Genomic DNA, 15897 nt, shown 5'->3' on the forward strand with positions numbered 1-15897 from the left:
GCAAACTGTGGGACAGTTTAGCAAACAATAATTCTACAAAATAAGATAAATCCTTATAAAACGGATATCAGATAACATTGATCCTTTATTAGACAGTAAACAATCAGGTGGTATTGCCATATTTTGTTGACTGAAAAAATAAGTGATTAATGAAGAACTGAAGTGAGCAGTATAAACCGACTCTTTTAGTGAACTGACTCAGTGATTCGATCCATTGAATGGAGCCGGAACGCGTCACTGATGCCGCTCCCTCGTCTCCCTCCGGTTGGCGCGCTTTTCTCTCGCAGCGCCGCGCGCACTGACGTCTACCGGTCTGGGAGAAAACGGACTAAATAAACTTCAATAAACAAGTAAAGTAGAGGGAGGGAGCACGTTTGTAGATGTTATTCAGTCTTTATTACATCAGCAGCTTTGAGTTTTGGACATTAACGGAATACATCTGAAAATAAACAAATACATGATTTCACGGTTTGACGGGTTTTTTTTGTTGCAGAGTTGCGCATGCGCACGTGTGTTCCCGGCCTTCAGCAAACAGCCAAGCAACGGCGGTAAAACAAGATAAATTTATCGGAAATTCGAAGACAAATCTCCAAAAACACGATGAGTATGAGCTGTTAACTGCTTTAATCAACAGTTTATAAATGCAGAGGATCGTGTTTGGTTGTTGAAGTCTTGTGTAAAGACGATTCTAAGTCGGTAGCGTTAGTTGGTTTAAGACTTGAGCAGGATAATGTTGCACACATAATTCCCTGTGTCTGGATTAAAGAGACGGACCCTAAGTGTGTTTTATGACTGGATTTGTGTTAGTTGTCCTGTATTAGTCTCGTGGATCATGTACCCTGCAGCTGTAAACACAGAGAGTGAAACGAGAGTAACTGCAGTGATCGCAACGTTTGGAAGTTATTGAGGCCGGATCTCAAATGGCGCCGTATTCCCTAAATAGGGCACTGCGTAGGTCACGAAATTGTAACTTCTGCACCCAAATGTTGTTATAAATGTTAGATAGAGTTACGTAGGGATTATAATTTAATGTAAATAGCCTTCTGTTTCTCAAATATTGCATTGATTGAATGTTGAAATTTTAAATAATTTTATGACCCACATAGTGCCCTACATAGTGTGTACGGAGCCGTTTGAAATTCTGCCTAAATTTAGAGTACTAGGTCAGATTATTTTATTGTTGCTAACAGGAGATTTATCAACGCGTCCATGCAACTAAACTGAAGTAAGGGGATATTTATAGACTTTTTAAATCGCTATTGTATCGCCATCGCAGTTTTCAAGAGTGCAATTCTCAAATTGCCAGAGCTGCATCTTTCATTAGAGCTTACAACAGTTTAATATAACAACACACATTATGTAAACTGCCTCTAGATGAATTAGACCAGAAACAATCAGACACAGGTGGGCTATGTCTCCAAACTCACGTACAGCAAGACCTGGCCATTAATTTGTAATACAGTAGTCATGATTTAAAGCACAATTCAAGTATATTGGTCAGAAACATGGCATATTTCCCCAAAATCCTTCATCCATTCATTGTATTTATTTCATCTTCTTTTTACAGGTTCTGCTCCTCCAATTTCTTCTCTGCGCCTCTTGATTCCCCCTCTGCGCCTTATGTCTGCCTTCATGTGGCAGATTGCACAGCGCCAGAATCTGGAGCATTATGGAAAACTGGAAGAGTTTGTGACTGTGGTGACTAAGCTGGTCCCAGAAGTACTGACCAGCAGACAGAAGGCTACACTCATAATGGGACTGAGAGCAAAGGTGAGTGAAGAAATTGGTTAAAAAATGAATATGCTGAAAGCATGTCACTGTATAACAATATACAAAGTAGTCCTGTGATCTTTGGAATTGAAATATTGTTCAAGGAAATATCCTTCATTAAAGCATACACTAATGCTGTGTTCTGGGTTTGATGATTATTTTTTCAGATGATTCTAGAGATGTGCCGAGATGAAGTGCCTGCAGATATTCAGACAGTGAAGAAGCACATAGACAGAATACAATCGTCTCATTCATCCAAGGTTTGTTCTTAAACATTTGCTATTATTCCCCTCCTCCGCCATCCTATGCAACAACTCTTGTCTTGTTTTTAAAGGATACTGACAATATTACATGAGTAACAAAGCCTGAGGAATAAGCATTAGTTTGGGAAACAAGTCCAATTCCAGTGCCACCATTTTTTCTTACTTATAGTTAAATTCTTATCATAGTAGTGTTTTGAAAGCTGCCATGTTTTGTCATGTTTTTCTTTTTATATAATATAAAAAAATCACCTAAATAACGGTTTGTAAAAGAACGCAGTTTTTCACTTCTTGTCCTCATTGGACATAACATGTATCTGTCTGTGGTATATTTGTCCATATTTTCCTGTCTTGGTTTCAGGTTATTTAGGGATTCTTATGGGATAGAATTGTGAAAACTCATTATTAAGAATGTGAAACTGTGTGCCTCTCCAGGGCAGTGATTCAGAGGCGGAGAGCTTACAGACAAACTTACTGCAGCTTGTGCTTAGTCTTATAGAGGACCCTGCCAAAAAGGAGCACTTCTTTCAGGTCAGTATATGTCAGAGGGCATCACACATGTTGAATGTGGTAACATAGCTCTTACGTGGTTGTATTACACCAATTTGAAAATGACCCTGTTCATGTAAAATTTCCAGGAGGTTTTCCCAATTGAGTACGGACCTGAATTTGACAAAGCATTGCAAGTCCTGGTTGGTCATTTTCTGTCCAGACTAGAACAGCTGCTCCCAGTACCAAACTTCAAACAGGTATGGTGAAGCACAATGTTTTTTCTTAAGATTCTTGTTTAATTTCTGTATATAACACATTAACTATTCAATACTTCAAATGAATGAAATATATTTTATTTCCCAGACTTCGTCATTTCTCGGTGCCTTTCAGTGGGAACTGAATGAGTGTGTGGAGTCTGTTTGTAGAACAGATCGTTTGCTACCCTTGATACAAAGTGAAATTTGTGGAACTTTGGAGGATAATGGTATGATTTAAAAATTTTGAGACATTGAGGCTGCATTATTATTGATAGAATGGGAATTGTGAATCATTAATTTAACTATATCAACAGTATAGTTGTACAGAAAGAACAGTATGTTTTTACCATCTTTATTCCTAGCAAAACTTGAAAAGCTATCCTCTTAATATCCCTTTAAGGGATAGAAACATCAATTATATGGACCAAAATAAATGTTAGAAGTAATTACCGTATAAAGTGTAGCTTTAAAGAAAACGAACATTTAAAAATGTATTATGGTTAAGTATAAACTATATGCATAACTGTGCAAAGGTATATTGTTCAAAGGAACTTGACTGACACACAATTTGACTGTGCTGAAATTATTTTTTCCTTTTTTTGTGTTTCTTATATAAGTTCTCCCATCAGTAGTGGAAGACAGGATCATCTCCTCATTGTCACTCCCACCTCTGATGGACACAATTCTGTCCAGCCACGATAACGATCAACAACACTTGCAGGCTTTCCTAAACTCAGGGAGCCCCTCACACACCCCTCAGTATGTGGAGCAGGAGTGTGAAGTGTATGATGTTGACCATGAAGAATTTGCAGAAGGTCTTGATGAAACGGTATCAGAAGAACATCCAGATGCTATTCCGTCTCCAAGAGCCAACGATGGGGCAATAGAAGAAGATGCACGGGGACAGAATTTTGAAATTGAGATATCAGAAGCTATAAAGCATTTGGAAAAAGAGAGCGAAATGCCAACTCAGGTGACCGTAACATTGCCAAGCACTGAAATATCAGATGTTACCACAGATCTAAAGAGAACAGAGGAAACAGAGAGTGGAGTTTCTGAAAACCCCACAGAAGAAGTTGCTACTGAAGTTGAACAGCATAAAGTACAGATCACCAGAGTTCCTCTTACAAAGATCACTCTGCCACTGGAGCTTTCACGCTCAGCTAAGGATGCCCAAAACAGTGAGTATATGTGTTCGATTGTTTCATCTGTTGCAAATGAAACGGAAGGCGGAAATGTTGTTTAGTGTTGAGTTATACAAACATTTGAGTTCAGGTAGTGCAGTGGTATATTGTTACTAATGTTTATATTCAAATAGCTGACTTAATTAATTCATTTATTTTCTCCTTCACTTTGTCTTTACAGATGAAGCCTCTGAAGCACCTGTCCCTCTCGAGGACCCTGGAAGTCCTTCTGCTCCTCTCTCACCTTTTAAAAGTTCTTACCTCTTCAGCAGGAGGCTTCATAAATGTTCAGAGTGTAGCAAGCGTTTTGCATATCGCTCAGACCTTCTTAAGCACCAGCAGATTCACAGCAGCAGAGCTTCAACCAAGTGCTATGAATGTGGCCAAGTATTCAGAGATGTGAAGCAGCTAACTCTCCATCGACAGAGAAGCTGCAAGGTCAGGACGTACAAGTGCATCAAGTGCGGCGCAGGCTTTAAGTCTCTGTCCAGCTGGTATACACACCAACGGGCCCACAAGGTGGTCTGCACACACAAATGCCCTGAATGTGGCAAAGTGTTCCGCAGTCTCACAGCTTTGGTCACACATAGACGAGAACATATGTCTACATCTGTAAATGGAGGTTACCCCTGTGACAAATGTGATTTGACATTTGGGTCGTACCGGGCCAGAGTGATGCATCAAAAGAAACATGAAGTTAAAACTGAGCCGCTACCACGGAAAGAACGGGAACCGGGCAAGTGCCGCTTCTGCGAGGAGACCTTTATACTCATTAGCGACCTGCGAGTTCACTTGAAATCACACCCTGAGTATAGACCACATCAATGTGACCAGTGCGGCAAGTGCTTTGCTTTGCGCAGTAGTTTGTTGGCGCATCTTTCAAATCACACCGGAGAAAAGCCACTTCTTTGTACCCAGTGTGGAAAGCGCTTTTTCAACAAAATTCAGCTCAAATCGCACATGAGGTGCCATTCGGGTGAAAGGCCACACATGTGCCCTCACTGTGGCAAGTGCTTCTCCCTGCTAGGCAACTTGAACATACATGTGAGAATACATACAGGAGAAAAGCCGTATATTTGCCACCAATGTGGAAAAGGCTTCATATCCGCCGGAGACTTGCAGGTCCATCAACGCAGTCACACTGGTGAGAAACCCTATTGCTGCAGCATCTGCGACAAAAGATTTGTTGTTTCAAGCCATCTTACTGCACACAAGCGAGTCCACACGGGCGAACGGCCCTACATCTGTACCCAGTGTGGGAAAACATTCGTACGGAGATACGACTGGAACAAACACATGTACACACACTCTGGCGTAAAACCCTACCCCTGTGCCATCTGCCAAAAGAGCTACACACGCCGCACACACTTGAACAGGCACATGCAGAGCCATGCTGGTCATTAATAATCATTAATGGCTCATTCAGTGACTGGTATTCGTGTGATTTGTAGTAGAAGCTGGTCTCATGAGAAGTACTTGAAGTAAGGACATTCCAGCGCAAGCTTTTAAAAGCACATTATTCCCTTTGTTTTCTTGACCAAATACAGATGCAGAAAATCTAATCAGGCCTTATTAACATATCCATTTTTTCAGGTAGTTATAATTTGTTGTAAAATATCTACACAAGACAGTCTCCCATACATTTTTAATTTATTTTTCAATAATAATTCAGAAGGGTTATAATTTGAGATGGAATTGCTTTTCTGTCTTCATGAATCTCAGCATTTTTGATCATTAATTTTCTTGATGCTTATTAGAGTTTTGGACATTTTCCTTATACAAATTAAGTGTGTAAGGGTCCAAAGTGTCCAGTTTAGATTTTTGGTTCAGAATAATAGAGCTGGAAAAACTAGAATAATGACTCTTAATTAAGCCTAAATACAACTTATGGAATTTGGGAAAAGAGCTCTCCCCCCTCCCCCAGAACACACAAAGAGGCATGTACACACACATTCTAGAATGACAGCTAATGATGGATAAACAGACAGTTGGCAGCCACATGCAAAAAGCTGGTCAAAAAACTGAGCATGCAATGAGAGAGGAGGCTCCTCCCTGTTCCTCTGATCATCCCAATTACAGTTTACTGATGGAATAACCCATATTGGTCATTTTAGGACTGGATTTCTCACTGACGGTTCTGTGATGAAAAGAGACTACATCCTGGGGTGTTCTTTTTTTTTTTTTTTTTTTTTTTTCTTCTCTCTTTTAAAAGTGTATACAAGGTAATTGTGGCTGACTTGTGTAGCCTAGACATTGAGCACACAATTATGGTGAGATATGTGTACACAACTTTCTGTGGATGAGGATTATAATTTAACCCTTTCTTGAGTTACAAAGTTTAGAAATGGAGTGGGATATATAATTTTTTTTCTCTCTCTTTCCTGCGCTGGCTTACTCTGCGATGCGTCTGATTTTCATGATTTGGTTGGCTAGACTGGGTCTTACAACTTGTAATATGTAGAGCATGTCTGAGTGCATTCCTGAGATAAGAAATCATCATGCAAATGGCAGACATCGGGTTCATGAGGTTAACTAATAAATTCTAGCTGTACAGATTGAGTGGTTTTTTTTTTTTTTTTTTTTTTTTTTTTTTTAATAATTATTGCTCAGAGCAAGTAGGGTTCCATTACAGATTTAAATTATATTTTCTTGAGTTCAGGAACATATATAATATATCCAATATTTTTTCATGATATGAAAAGTAGATAAGGTTAGTGTAATCCAAAGAAGGCGTAGGAGGCATGGGATGGTCCAGTGAATGAATTGCTTTGGCGGCTAATTTAGTTACCATGCCCTGATGTAATCCCATTAAAACTAATCTACTTCAGAATTTAAAAAAATGTGAATTATATATTTACAAAAATGAGTTAAATTAATTTGAAACACCCATCCTTTGTACAAAGACAAATTTGCATTTGTTTTTCTTATTAAATAATTGGTGTCCAACGTTCATTGTTTTAATATGAATATTTTGTTACTATTGTATATTGTTTTATACTATTAATATGTATTAGTTTGGTGTAAACTGAATGTGTCGTCTTTGATTTTGCTTGTGTTTTGTAATTAACGATTGTGTGCTATTATTGTATTGGCTCTTGAAGGTTGACCCTTAAACCTGTATAAAGTATAGTCAAGCCTCTGATCCATACACGTTTCTGCAGCTCAGGTAGATGGTGGTAAAATATACAGCACCTATCACTATCCACATTTTTTCATACATTTGCAATTAAACACCTTTAAACAAAGTTGAGGTATGTGTTGATGGTTCTGTTGTTCATTTAACATTTTATATGCCACTTTGTTCAACGTGCAATGAAAAAATATTTTGGCATTGATAGATAATATACTTTAAATCCCACATTAAATAATGAGGAAAAATAAAACTCCAGTGCTACATGTTCTCACTGGCCTAAGTAACCTTTAAACATTTCTCGTTTACAAAATTTGACTCAAATTTCTCATGCTTCTATAAAGTAAAAGCATTTTAAAAAGCATTACATAGTTTTACCTTAATGTAATAATCAACCTAATGGGGTTTTGCTAAACATCTTAAAATACTTGACTGGGACCTGGTTGACGAGACAAAACATGAATGAGTCAGTGGTGAGTTCTCTTAAAGAAAAAAATCTAATAACAATTATGAGGCTGGAGGGTATTTGAAAGGATATAAGTTTTACGCAGATGTTCTAGAATAAGCATCCCATAATTCCTTAAGGGTAGCTTGTTTGTTACTCTAGACTCTGCTCAGTATGTGCTGTCTTAAATACAGGTGCATCTCAACAAATTAGAATATCATCAAAAAGTTAATTTATTTCAGTAATTCAATTCAAAAAGTGAAACTCATAGATGCAAAGAAAATTCAAATATTATATAAGACCAATTTAAAAAATGATTTTTAATACAGAAAGGTTGGCCTACTGAAAAGCATGCATCTATGTGGTGTAGCATGGAGGCAATCAGCCTGTGGCACTGCTGAGATGTTGTGGAAGCCCAAGTTGCTTTGATAGCAACCTTAAACTTGTCTGCATTGTTGGGTCTGGTGTCTTCTTCCTCTAGTTTCTCTATGGGGTTTAGGTCAGGTGAGTTTGCTGGCCAGTCAAGCACACTGATACTGTGGTTATTGAACCAGGTATTGGTTCTTTTGGCAGTGTGGACAGGTGCCAAGTCCTACTGGAAAATGGAATCTACATCTCCATAAAGCTTGTCAGCACAGGGATGCATGAAGTAGTCTAAAATTTCCTGGTAGATGGCTACACTGACTTCGCACTTGATATAACACAGTGGACCAACACCAGCAGATGACATGGCTCCCCAAATCATCACTGATTGTGGAAACACTCTTCCTCCAGACTCTGGGACCTTGGTTTCCAAAAGAAATGCAAAATTTACTGTCATCTGAAAACAAGACTTTGGACACTGAGCAACAGTCCACTCCTTGTGAATCTCCCCCAAAATTTTGAATGGCAATTCTTTCAAGGCTGCGGTTGTCTCTGTTGATTGTGCACCCTTTTCTACCACACTTTTTCCTTCCACTCAACTTTCCATTAATATGCTTGGATACAGCAGGAGGGTGTCAATTACTGCCTTCTGGTCATCTGTCGAGTCTGCAGTCTTTCACATGATCGTGTAGCCTACTGAACCAGATTGAGGGACCAGTTTATAGGCTTAGGAAATCTTGGCAGTGTTTTCTTGATCATTCAAATTTGATGATATTCTAATGGCAGCATGGTAGTGCAGTCACACAACTCCAGGGACCTAGAGGTTGTGGGTTCAGGTCCCACTCCGGGTGACTGTCTGTGAGGAGTTTGGTGTGTTCTCCCCGTGTCCACATAGGTTTCTTCCGGGTGCTCCGGTTTCCTCCCACAGTCCAAAAACACACGTTGGTAGGTGGATTGGTGACTCAAAAGTGTCAGTGAGTGTGAGTGAATGTGTGTGTGTTGCCCTGTGAAGGCCTGGTGCCCCCTCCAGGGTGTATTTCTACCTTGTGCCCAATGATTCCAGGTAGGCTCTGGACCCACCACGACCCTGAACTGGATCAGCGGTTACAGATAATGAATGAATGATATTCTAAATTACTGAGATGCACCTGGATATGTAATTAGTCCCTGCATTTATCTGTTCGAACCTGTCCTTCCCACAAGTGGATATGATTATTTTCTTAGGTTCCTGATATAAGAATCCCTGTCTGTCTTAAATCGACCAACCTGAAAGTCACAGAACCAGAAATGCCTCAGGGATAGTGCAGTACTGCAGTAATAAATCAATGGCCTACAACATCACAGTGGCCTACATTGTCTGAACTTAAATGGGAACTGACATAAAAAGGCGTATGCATTTAGAATTATATTAGTTTTAGTGGTATAAATTTAATATAAATATGCTAAATGTGATATAGGGCGGCACGGTGGCGCTGCAGGTAGTGTCGCAGTCACACAGCTCCAGGGGCCTGGAGGTTGTGGGTTCGATTCCCACTCTGGGTGACTGTCTGTGAGGAGTTTGGTGTGTTGTCCACGTGGGTTTCCTCTGGGTGCTCCGGTTTCCTCCCACAGTCCAAAACCACTTGTCTAATGAATGAATTAATGTGATATAAATAAGTGAAGTTACCAATTGTAGTTTTTCAGCTGTTCATGAGCACCCCCTCGCGGCGGCTACTGGGCGGCGCAGAGCTCCAGTCCTGTAGAGGGCGGCAGAGCGCTGTTAGTGTGGTTAGAAACAGTGAAAATACAAGTTGAAGGCGAAGTGATGGTGGTGTATTTCTCTAACTGCGATTAAAGTTTTCAGTCATACACTTTAAAGAGGCGACATGGGTAAGAATCTCAATATTTAACACCTAAATAAGCTTGTATGCTGCCGTTTGCTTTTCGTGAATGAAAGCTAATAGAAGCCGGTGCAGTTTGGTGTAGTGATTCACTGGCTGTGGCGAATCGACCTGTATTAGTCTGAGGCTGAAGTTAGCTCCTCGTTCACAAACTTCTTATTTAACAACTGCCATTGCACCGTAAATATAGTTAAAATGATTTCTTCATATGTTGTGCAGCATTTACAGTATAAAAAATCTCTGCATTCAGTAGTACAGCGCTTAGCGTTTAAAGCATCTTTGCCCGATATATTGTAGCTAAATAGCTTAAGGCTACTGCGCCTGTGAACCGTTAAAGTTCTAAATAAATTCCGCTTTAAAAAGTTATGATCTTAAACAATTTACTTTTAATATTGCACACTTTAATGTTCCACTTTAAATAGGTTAGAGTTGTGATAGTGCAGATACACTTTAAATCAATTCTATCTTAAATAGCACACAATTACAACTATAACAAATTTCCCATTAATTAAAGAACACACACAGATCCACCTTTCAGCAGATGAAAAGTTCACCTGTGAATCTACACACATCCATTGAGTTTTAGCTGATTTGTAATACTGGGAATGGCAAATAGATGGTAGTAGTAATTAAAAAAGTATTCCCCCCCTCCTAAGAACATGCTTTTATCTATCAGCAGTTAATGGATTAAAAAAATGTAAAGTGTATGGCTTCTGAATGGTTTATAATCATTTTATACAATAACATTTTGTGAGGGAGCTTTAAACACTTCAGATGTCTGGTTTCTACCACCACCATTTTCAGTTTCTCTACAATGGATCTTTTACATCAGAAGGCTTCAAATCACCATTTCCATCCCTTTAAATGATTGTTTAATTATATTTCGCAGGTTCTCCTCTGCCTTTATCTTCGCTGCGTCTTCTGGTGCCTCCTATGCGTCTCATGTCTGCTTACATGTGGCAAGTTGTACAGCAACAGAAGTTGGAGCATTTTAATGAACTGGAAGAGTACGTCATTCTCATAACCAAGATTTTTCCACAGATTCTGAGTGACAGACAAAAGAATGCTTTAGTTATGGGTCTGAGAGCAAAGGTAAGACTCAAACCTTATCCGTTTTTGTTAAAAATTGCAACTGCAAAACTGCTGTTTGGATTTCCAAACTATTTAATGTGAAAATGTAGTCTATTACCATGAAAACATAATCTACATGATTAACCAGACATGTCATTTGTCAAGTGCTGACCACTATTCTTGTTGTTACAGGTGATTCTGGAAATGTGTAAAGGTGAGGTGCCAATTGACCAAGAGACTGTGAAGGAACGTCTTCAAACAATTGAGTCCAAGGTGAAGTCCATTAAATGAAGCATCACTGTATTTCAGACAGACATGCAGTCCATTTTACTATTGATATTTTTCATTGATTAAAAAGAAAATAGTATACCTGGTATTTTCAGTAACATTCATTGCCATCTGTACATGCATCTGATATGCATAGTTTTAAAAGAATACTGTCGTTTTTTTCACTCTAAAATTCCAGCTTCAGAGTCATTGTGATGCTTCACTGACCTGTTAAAAACAGACTAGAGCCTCTGTCTTGCTTCTCTGGGCTCAACACTGCAGAAACAGCCCTATGTAATTTCTGGAGGAGAGTAGTAAATCACATCCCCCACCCTCCACCACGCCATTGACTGCAGCACAGTGCTTTAAAAATCATTTTCGTTAGGGAAGCCCCTGGAGCAGAAAACCCAAATTTTACCTAGTGTTCCTTTAAAGTGCTGAGCCTGGAGTACCAACAACAGAGGCTCTGTTCTCCCTATTACAGACCAATGAAGCATCACATTTTGAAGCTGAAATTTTAATATAAAAACATACATAGAGTTCCTTTAATGTAATGTTTATATCAAGAGAAGATAATCAGGGGTTGGTACTTTTTTCTTCAGGACACTTTTTCAGAGGTGGGAAATGTACAGTGCAGATTGTTAAAGCTACTGCTGACCCTACTGGAGGACCCAAATATGAAGGAGCATTTCTTTCAGGTAAGAATATGCTGATAAATATTAGGTTAATCTGGTAGGCATTTCAGCATTATTATATGTTAATAATATATGTATAAGTGTACATTAATACTCTTAGTGAAAATATTTTAACTCATTGTCTACAGGGAACTAAAATTAAATATTTTTCTACTCTTTTTTTTTTTTTTGAGAAGTGGAAATAACTGCAAATATAATATGACTTCTGCCTATTTCCTATCATTCTTCACTGTTTTGTATTTCACTTTGTGGACGTTTCCTACAGGAGGTGTTCCCAGTTGAATACGGACCTGAATTTGACAAAGCACTGCAAGTCCTGGTTGGTCATTTTCTCTCCAGACTTGAACAGCTGCTGCCAGTACCAAACTTCAAACAGGTAGCTTATTACATCTTGGCTTTTTCTGGCTCTTATTACTTTTAGTTTGGACTGTTATTTAGAAATGTAAGGTTGAATATTTATTCCATTAACACATTATTACTGTGTTAACATTGACAGCAGTTAAAATATATAACTTTAATTGCAAATAAAATTGTATATTTTAGGTTGCCATGTGGTTAAGTACTACAGAAACTGACTGGGAAAGTTTGGTACAGTCTAATTGGAATCCCAGATTCTTGCTGCCTTTGCTTCGAAATGACTATCAGGGAACTTTGGAGACAAATGGTAAGTGACTATAAATACCATGGAGATACTGTTGTGTACCTGTAATCGATGTAGTAGAAAGAGTTGTCATTTTTTAATTAAATGTTTTCTCTGTTAAATTATTTTTTTTTTTGTTGTTGTTGTTAACAGGACTCCCTTCTGTGGTGGAGGACAGAATCATCTCCACATTGTCTCTCTCTCTCTTGGCTGATGTTGCCGTGCCCAGTGAGAGTTATACAGACATCCAGTCAGAACCTTCCCTCTGCTTGGAGAGCTCATCCCAGGATGTAGACCAAGACATAAGCCAGCAGAATAAGACTGACGGTCCAGAACTTGAAATCTTCTTTTTAAATCAAGTAGATGACTACCTTGAAATTGGGAATATGGAAGAGGAATCATCAAGTTGTCACATACAAGAAGAAGCAGTTTTAACTGAAAGTGCAATTGTTTGTGAAATCCTAGAGACAGTGAAAATGTCTCAAAGTCAAAGTGTGGATAAAGCTTCAACTGAGATTGTTGAGCATGAGATTCAACCATCAGCTGAGGTTGAGGCTGATATTGGAGCATCAGCTGAGGTTGTTGAGGCTGATATTAGAGTGTCAGCTGAGGTTGTTGGGCATGAGATTCAACCATCAGCTGATGTTGTTGAGTCTGATATTGGAGCGTCAGCTGAGGTTGTTGAGGCTAATATAGGAGCATCAAGTGAAGTTGATCAGCATGAGATTGATGCATCAGCTGAGGCTGTTGAGCCTGACATTGAAGGAACAAGTGAGGTTGTTGAGTCTGAGATTGAAGCATTCACTGATGCTGACCGACCTGATCCGAGTTCAGTGCTCTCTGGTAAATATCTGATTAGCTCAGAGGAAGGAGACGTTGAAACTCCAAACAAAGCACCTTCAATCAACACCGGGAAGCAGCTTAAGGTGGTTGTTCCAAGACGTCTGGTATCAATAGTTAAACAAGTCAGCTTGCCCACAGTTTCACTCTCGCGCTGTTTAACCAGTGATTCTGGTTTTGTAAAGTGAGTATACATACACAAACATATGCAATTAGCTATTTTATTAATGCATGAAATGATTACAAAAAATGTACAGTTAAAATAACAGAATTTATATTTCTTGACAGAGTGGATTCTGATGTTTTAAAGACATCTTTATCTTCTTCATCCACTTCCTCCCCCTCCTTGGGTAAGGATTAATTACTAGTAAAAATATAATTGTTGCAATGATGATCAGGAACACTTTTCAGCAACCTAGAGGTGCTTACACTAGTTGAGAACACAAAGCACTCTGACAGAAAAAAAGTGAAGGTATAAGTTAAAGTTACAGTAAACAATGTGCATATTGAGATAATCATATAATTTGACCATTAATGTCCATATGTTTGCACAAATATATATTTGTATATAAATGTTTATTATTTATAAGTGCCTGAATTCATGTTTCTATGTTTCTCTTCCTCCTGTTTTCTAGATAATCCAAACAAAACTCGACCAACGAGAACGAAACGGAGTACACAGCATAAATGTTCAGAGTGTGGGATGTCTTTCAGGTCTCCGGTAGAACTGAGAGCACACGTCCGAAAACACACCGAAAAAGGTCCATACAAATGTAAGACGTGCAAACTGAATTTTAAGACGTACGTTCAGGCATCAATTCACCAACGGAATCACCACAGCAAGGAAACATACTCTTGTGCTCACTGTGACAAGAGCTTTAAGTCTATGAAGGCATGGTTACTACACCGCAGAGAGCACAAAGTTAAGACAGTACACCGGTGTACAGACTGTGGGCAAGAATACACATCCTTGCAGTCTCTGGTGAACCATTCCAAGGTCCATAACCACTTGGTGAGCGAGCGCCTTCCAGACGCCTTTAAGTGCATTGCGTGTGGCCAAACATTCAATCAGAAAATCGACTTTGTGAGCCACATGAAAACCCACAAGGACCGTGACCGAGCTGACCAGGACAAAAAGAAGAAGCTTGCGCCTGGAGAGTGCCGGTTCTGTGGCCAGATCTTCTCCATATTTGAGCTGCGTAACCACTTGAAAACACATTCCGAATTCAGACCTCACCAGTGTGACCACTGTGGCAAGTGTTTTGCCACTCTGCAAAGCCTCCTGGCACACATATCTAATCATACTGGGGAAAAACCTCACAGTTGCTCAAACTGTGGCAAAAAGTTTTTCACCAGGTCTCACCTAAAGTCCCACATGAGATCTCATTCCAAAGAGCGCCCTTACTGCTGTTCATATTGTGGGAAGTGCTTCTACTCTTTGGGAAACCTCACCATCCACACGAGGTTGCACACTGGAGAGAAGCCGTATGTTTGCCTGGAGTGTGGCAAGGCTTTCAGTTCTTCGGGATGCTTGCAGGTGCACCAGCGATGCCACACTGGAGAGAAGCCCTATCCTTGCACCGTATGCGGACGGAGCTTCATGGTGTCGAGTCACCGCACAATACACATGAGATCACACACGGGCCACCGGCCCTTTGCCTGTGAAATCTGCGGAAAGACTTTTGTGAGGAAACGTTGCTTAAATGAACATGTGTACTGTCACAGTGACGTGAAACCCTTTGGTTGTTCCGTCTGCTCAAAAAGCTTCTCACGCCGTGGCCACTTGAAGAGACACATGCAGTCCCACACTGATGATCAAATCAATGAAAATATTTAACCCCAGTTTGAACATTTTCATGACTGTTAAAAAAAATCCCTTAAATAATAAGGATGATTCTTGATTTTTGATTTTAATTGAAGATTTTTAATGTTTTGTAAATACTTACAGAGTTGGGTTAATTGTGGCATTGAACCTGGAGCTTTATAAGTAGTATTTGAATGATAATAAATTGCTAAATCCTGTTTTCATTTGTGTTCGCCTCTTAAATATAATTGTTTTATGAAACTAAGCACCTGGTTCGGAGAGGGATTATTTTCCAGCAGCAATGCATTTGCCTTGTGACAGGGAATTAATGTTTTTTTTTTTCTTTTTTTTTTTAGTTTTATATTTAAGAACTGTGATTTTTAAAGGCTGGTTGAAAACTGGGTAAACAGGAAATAAAAAATTTACCTTGACTGTGGGTTAAAAATTCCTGTACATAGACAATATTACTTTTTGTTTTGATAATCTTACTATGCAATGAATATATTCATTATTTGTAACCGCTTATCCAGTTCAGGGTCGCGGTGGGTCCAGAGCCTACCTGGAATCATTGGGCGCAAGGCGGGAATACCCCCTGGAGGGGGCGCCAGTCCTTCACAGGGCCAATAAATATATTGTTAAATATATAGTGTTAAAACTAATTAGAATGTTTATGTCCCTTGTCATATTGAGATTGAATGTTTATAGCAAATGTTTTTTTTTATTTCCCTGGTTTGGGTTTTGATTTAAAGGGTTGTATTTTGCTAAAAACTTGTCCATTTGGTCTCCCTCTGCCACTTTC

The 15897-nt window shown here is 39.2% G+C and overlaps 2 protein-coding genes across 3 annotated transcripts; both read left to right on the forward strand.

The window, feature by feature from the left end:
- The first annotated feature begins 311 nt into the window (after positions 1-311).
- On the forward strand, positions 312-7194 carry zgc:171422 (uncharacterized protein LOC100001353 homolog). 2 transcript variants are annotated; one of them, XM_066670002.1, is made up of 9 exons: positions 312-350; positions 494-604; positions 1568-1770; positions 1938-2030; positions 2466-2561; positions 2669-2779; positions 2886-3006; positions 3397-3960; positions 4145-7194. In XM_066670002.1, the coding sequence occupies exons 2-9, from the start codon at positions 601-603 to the stop codon at positions 5365-5367; spliced, it is 2415 nt and encodes an 804-aa protein (XP_066526099.1). In that variant the 5' UTR covers positions 312-350; positions 494-600; the 3' UTR covers positions 5368-7194. The 2 variants fall into 2 exon arrangements, with proteins under 2 accessions (XP_066526099.1, XP_066526097.1); XM_066670000.1 differs by lacking the exon at positions 312-350 and having other exon boundaries at positions 393-604.
- Positions 7195-9649: 2455 nt separating this feature from the next.
- LOC136694730 (uncharacterized) lies at positions 9650-15398 on the forward strand. Its single transcript, XM_066668509.1, has 9 exons — positions 9650-9770; positions 10671-10873; positions 11045-11125; positions 11722-11817; positions 12080-12190; positions 12358-12478; positions 12608-13478; positions 13583-13644; positions 13930-15398. The coding sequence occupies exons 1-9, from the start codon at positions 9767-9769 to the stop codon at positions 15129-15131; spliced, it is 2751 nt and encodes a 916-aa protein (XP_066524606.1). The 5' UTR covers positions 9650-9766; the 3' UTR covers positions 15132-15398.
- Positions 15399-15897: the final 499 nt, after the last annotated feature.

Source organism: Hoplias malabaricus, chromosome 4 (assembly GCF_029633855.1).
Source record: "Hoplias malabaricus isolate fHopMal1 chromosome 4, fHopMal1.hap1, whole genome shotgun sequence".
Classification (NCBI taxonomy): domain Eukaryota; kingdom Metazoa; phylum Chordata; class Actinopteri; order Characiformes; family Erythrinidae; genus Hoplias; species Hoplias malabaricus.

Bases quoted from the DNA above. Each gene is read 5' to 3' on its own strand.
- zgc:171422 (XM_066670002.1), top strand. The intron at 2,780-2,885 runs GTATGGTGAAGC...TTTATTTCCCAG, and splicing joins CAGTACCAAACTTCAAACAG to ACTTCGTCATTTCTCGGTGC. The intron at 3,961-4,144 runs GTGAGTATATGT...TTGTCTTTACAG, and splicing joins AGCTAAGGATGCCCAAAACA to ATGAAGCCTCTGAAGCACCT.
- LOC136694730 (XM_066668509.1), top strand. The intron at 11,126-11,721 runs GTGAAGTCCATT...TTTTTTCTTCAG, and splicing joins TTCAAACAATTGAGTCCAAG to GACACTTTTTCAGAGGTGGG. The intron at 11,818-12,079 runs GTAAGAATATGC...CGTTTCCTACAG, and splicing joins TGAAGGAGCATTTCTTTCAG to GAGGTGTTCCCAGTTGAATA.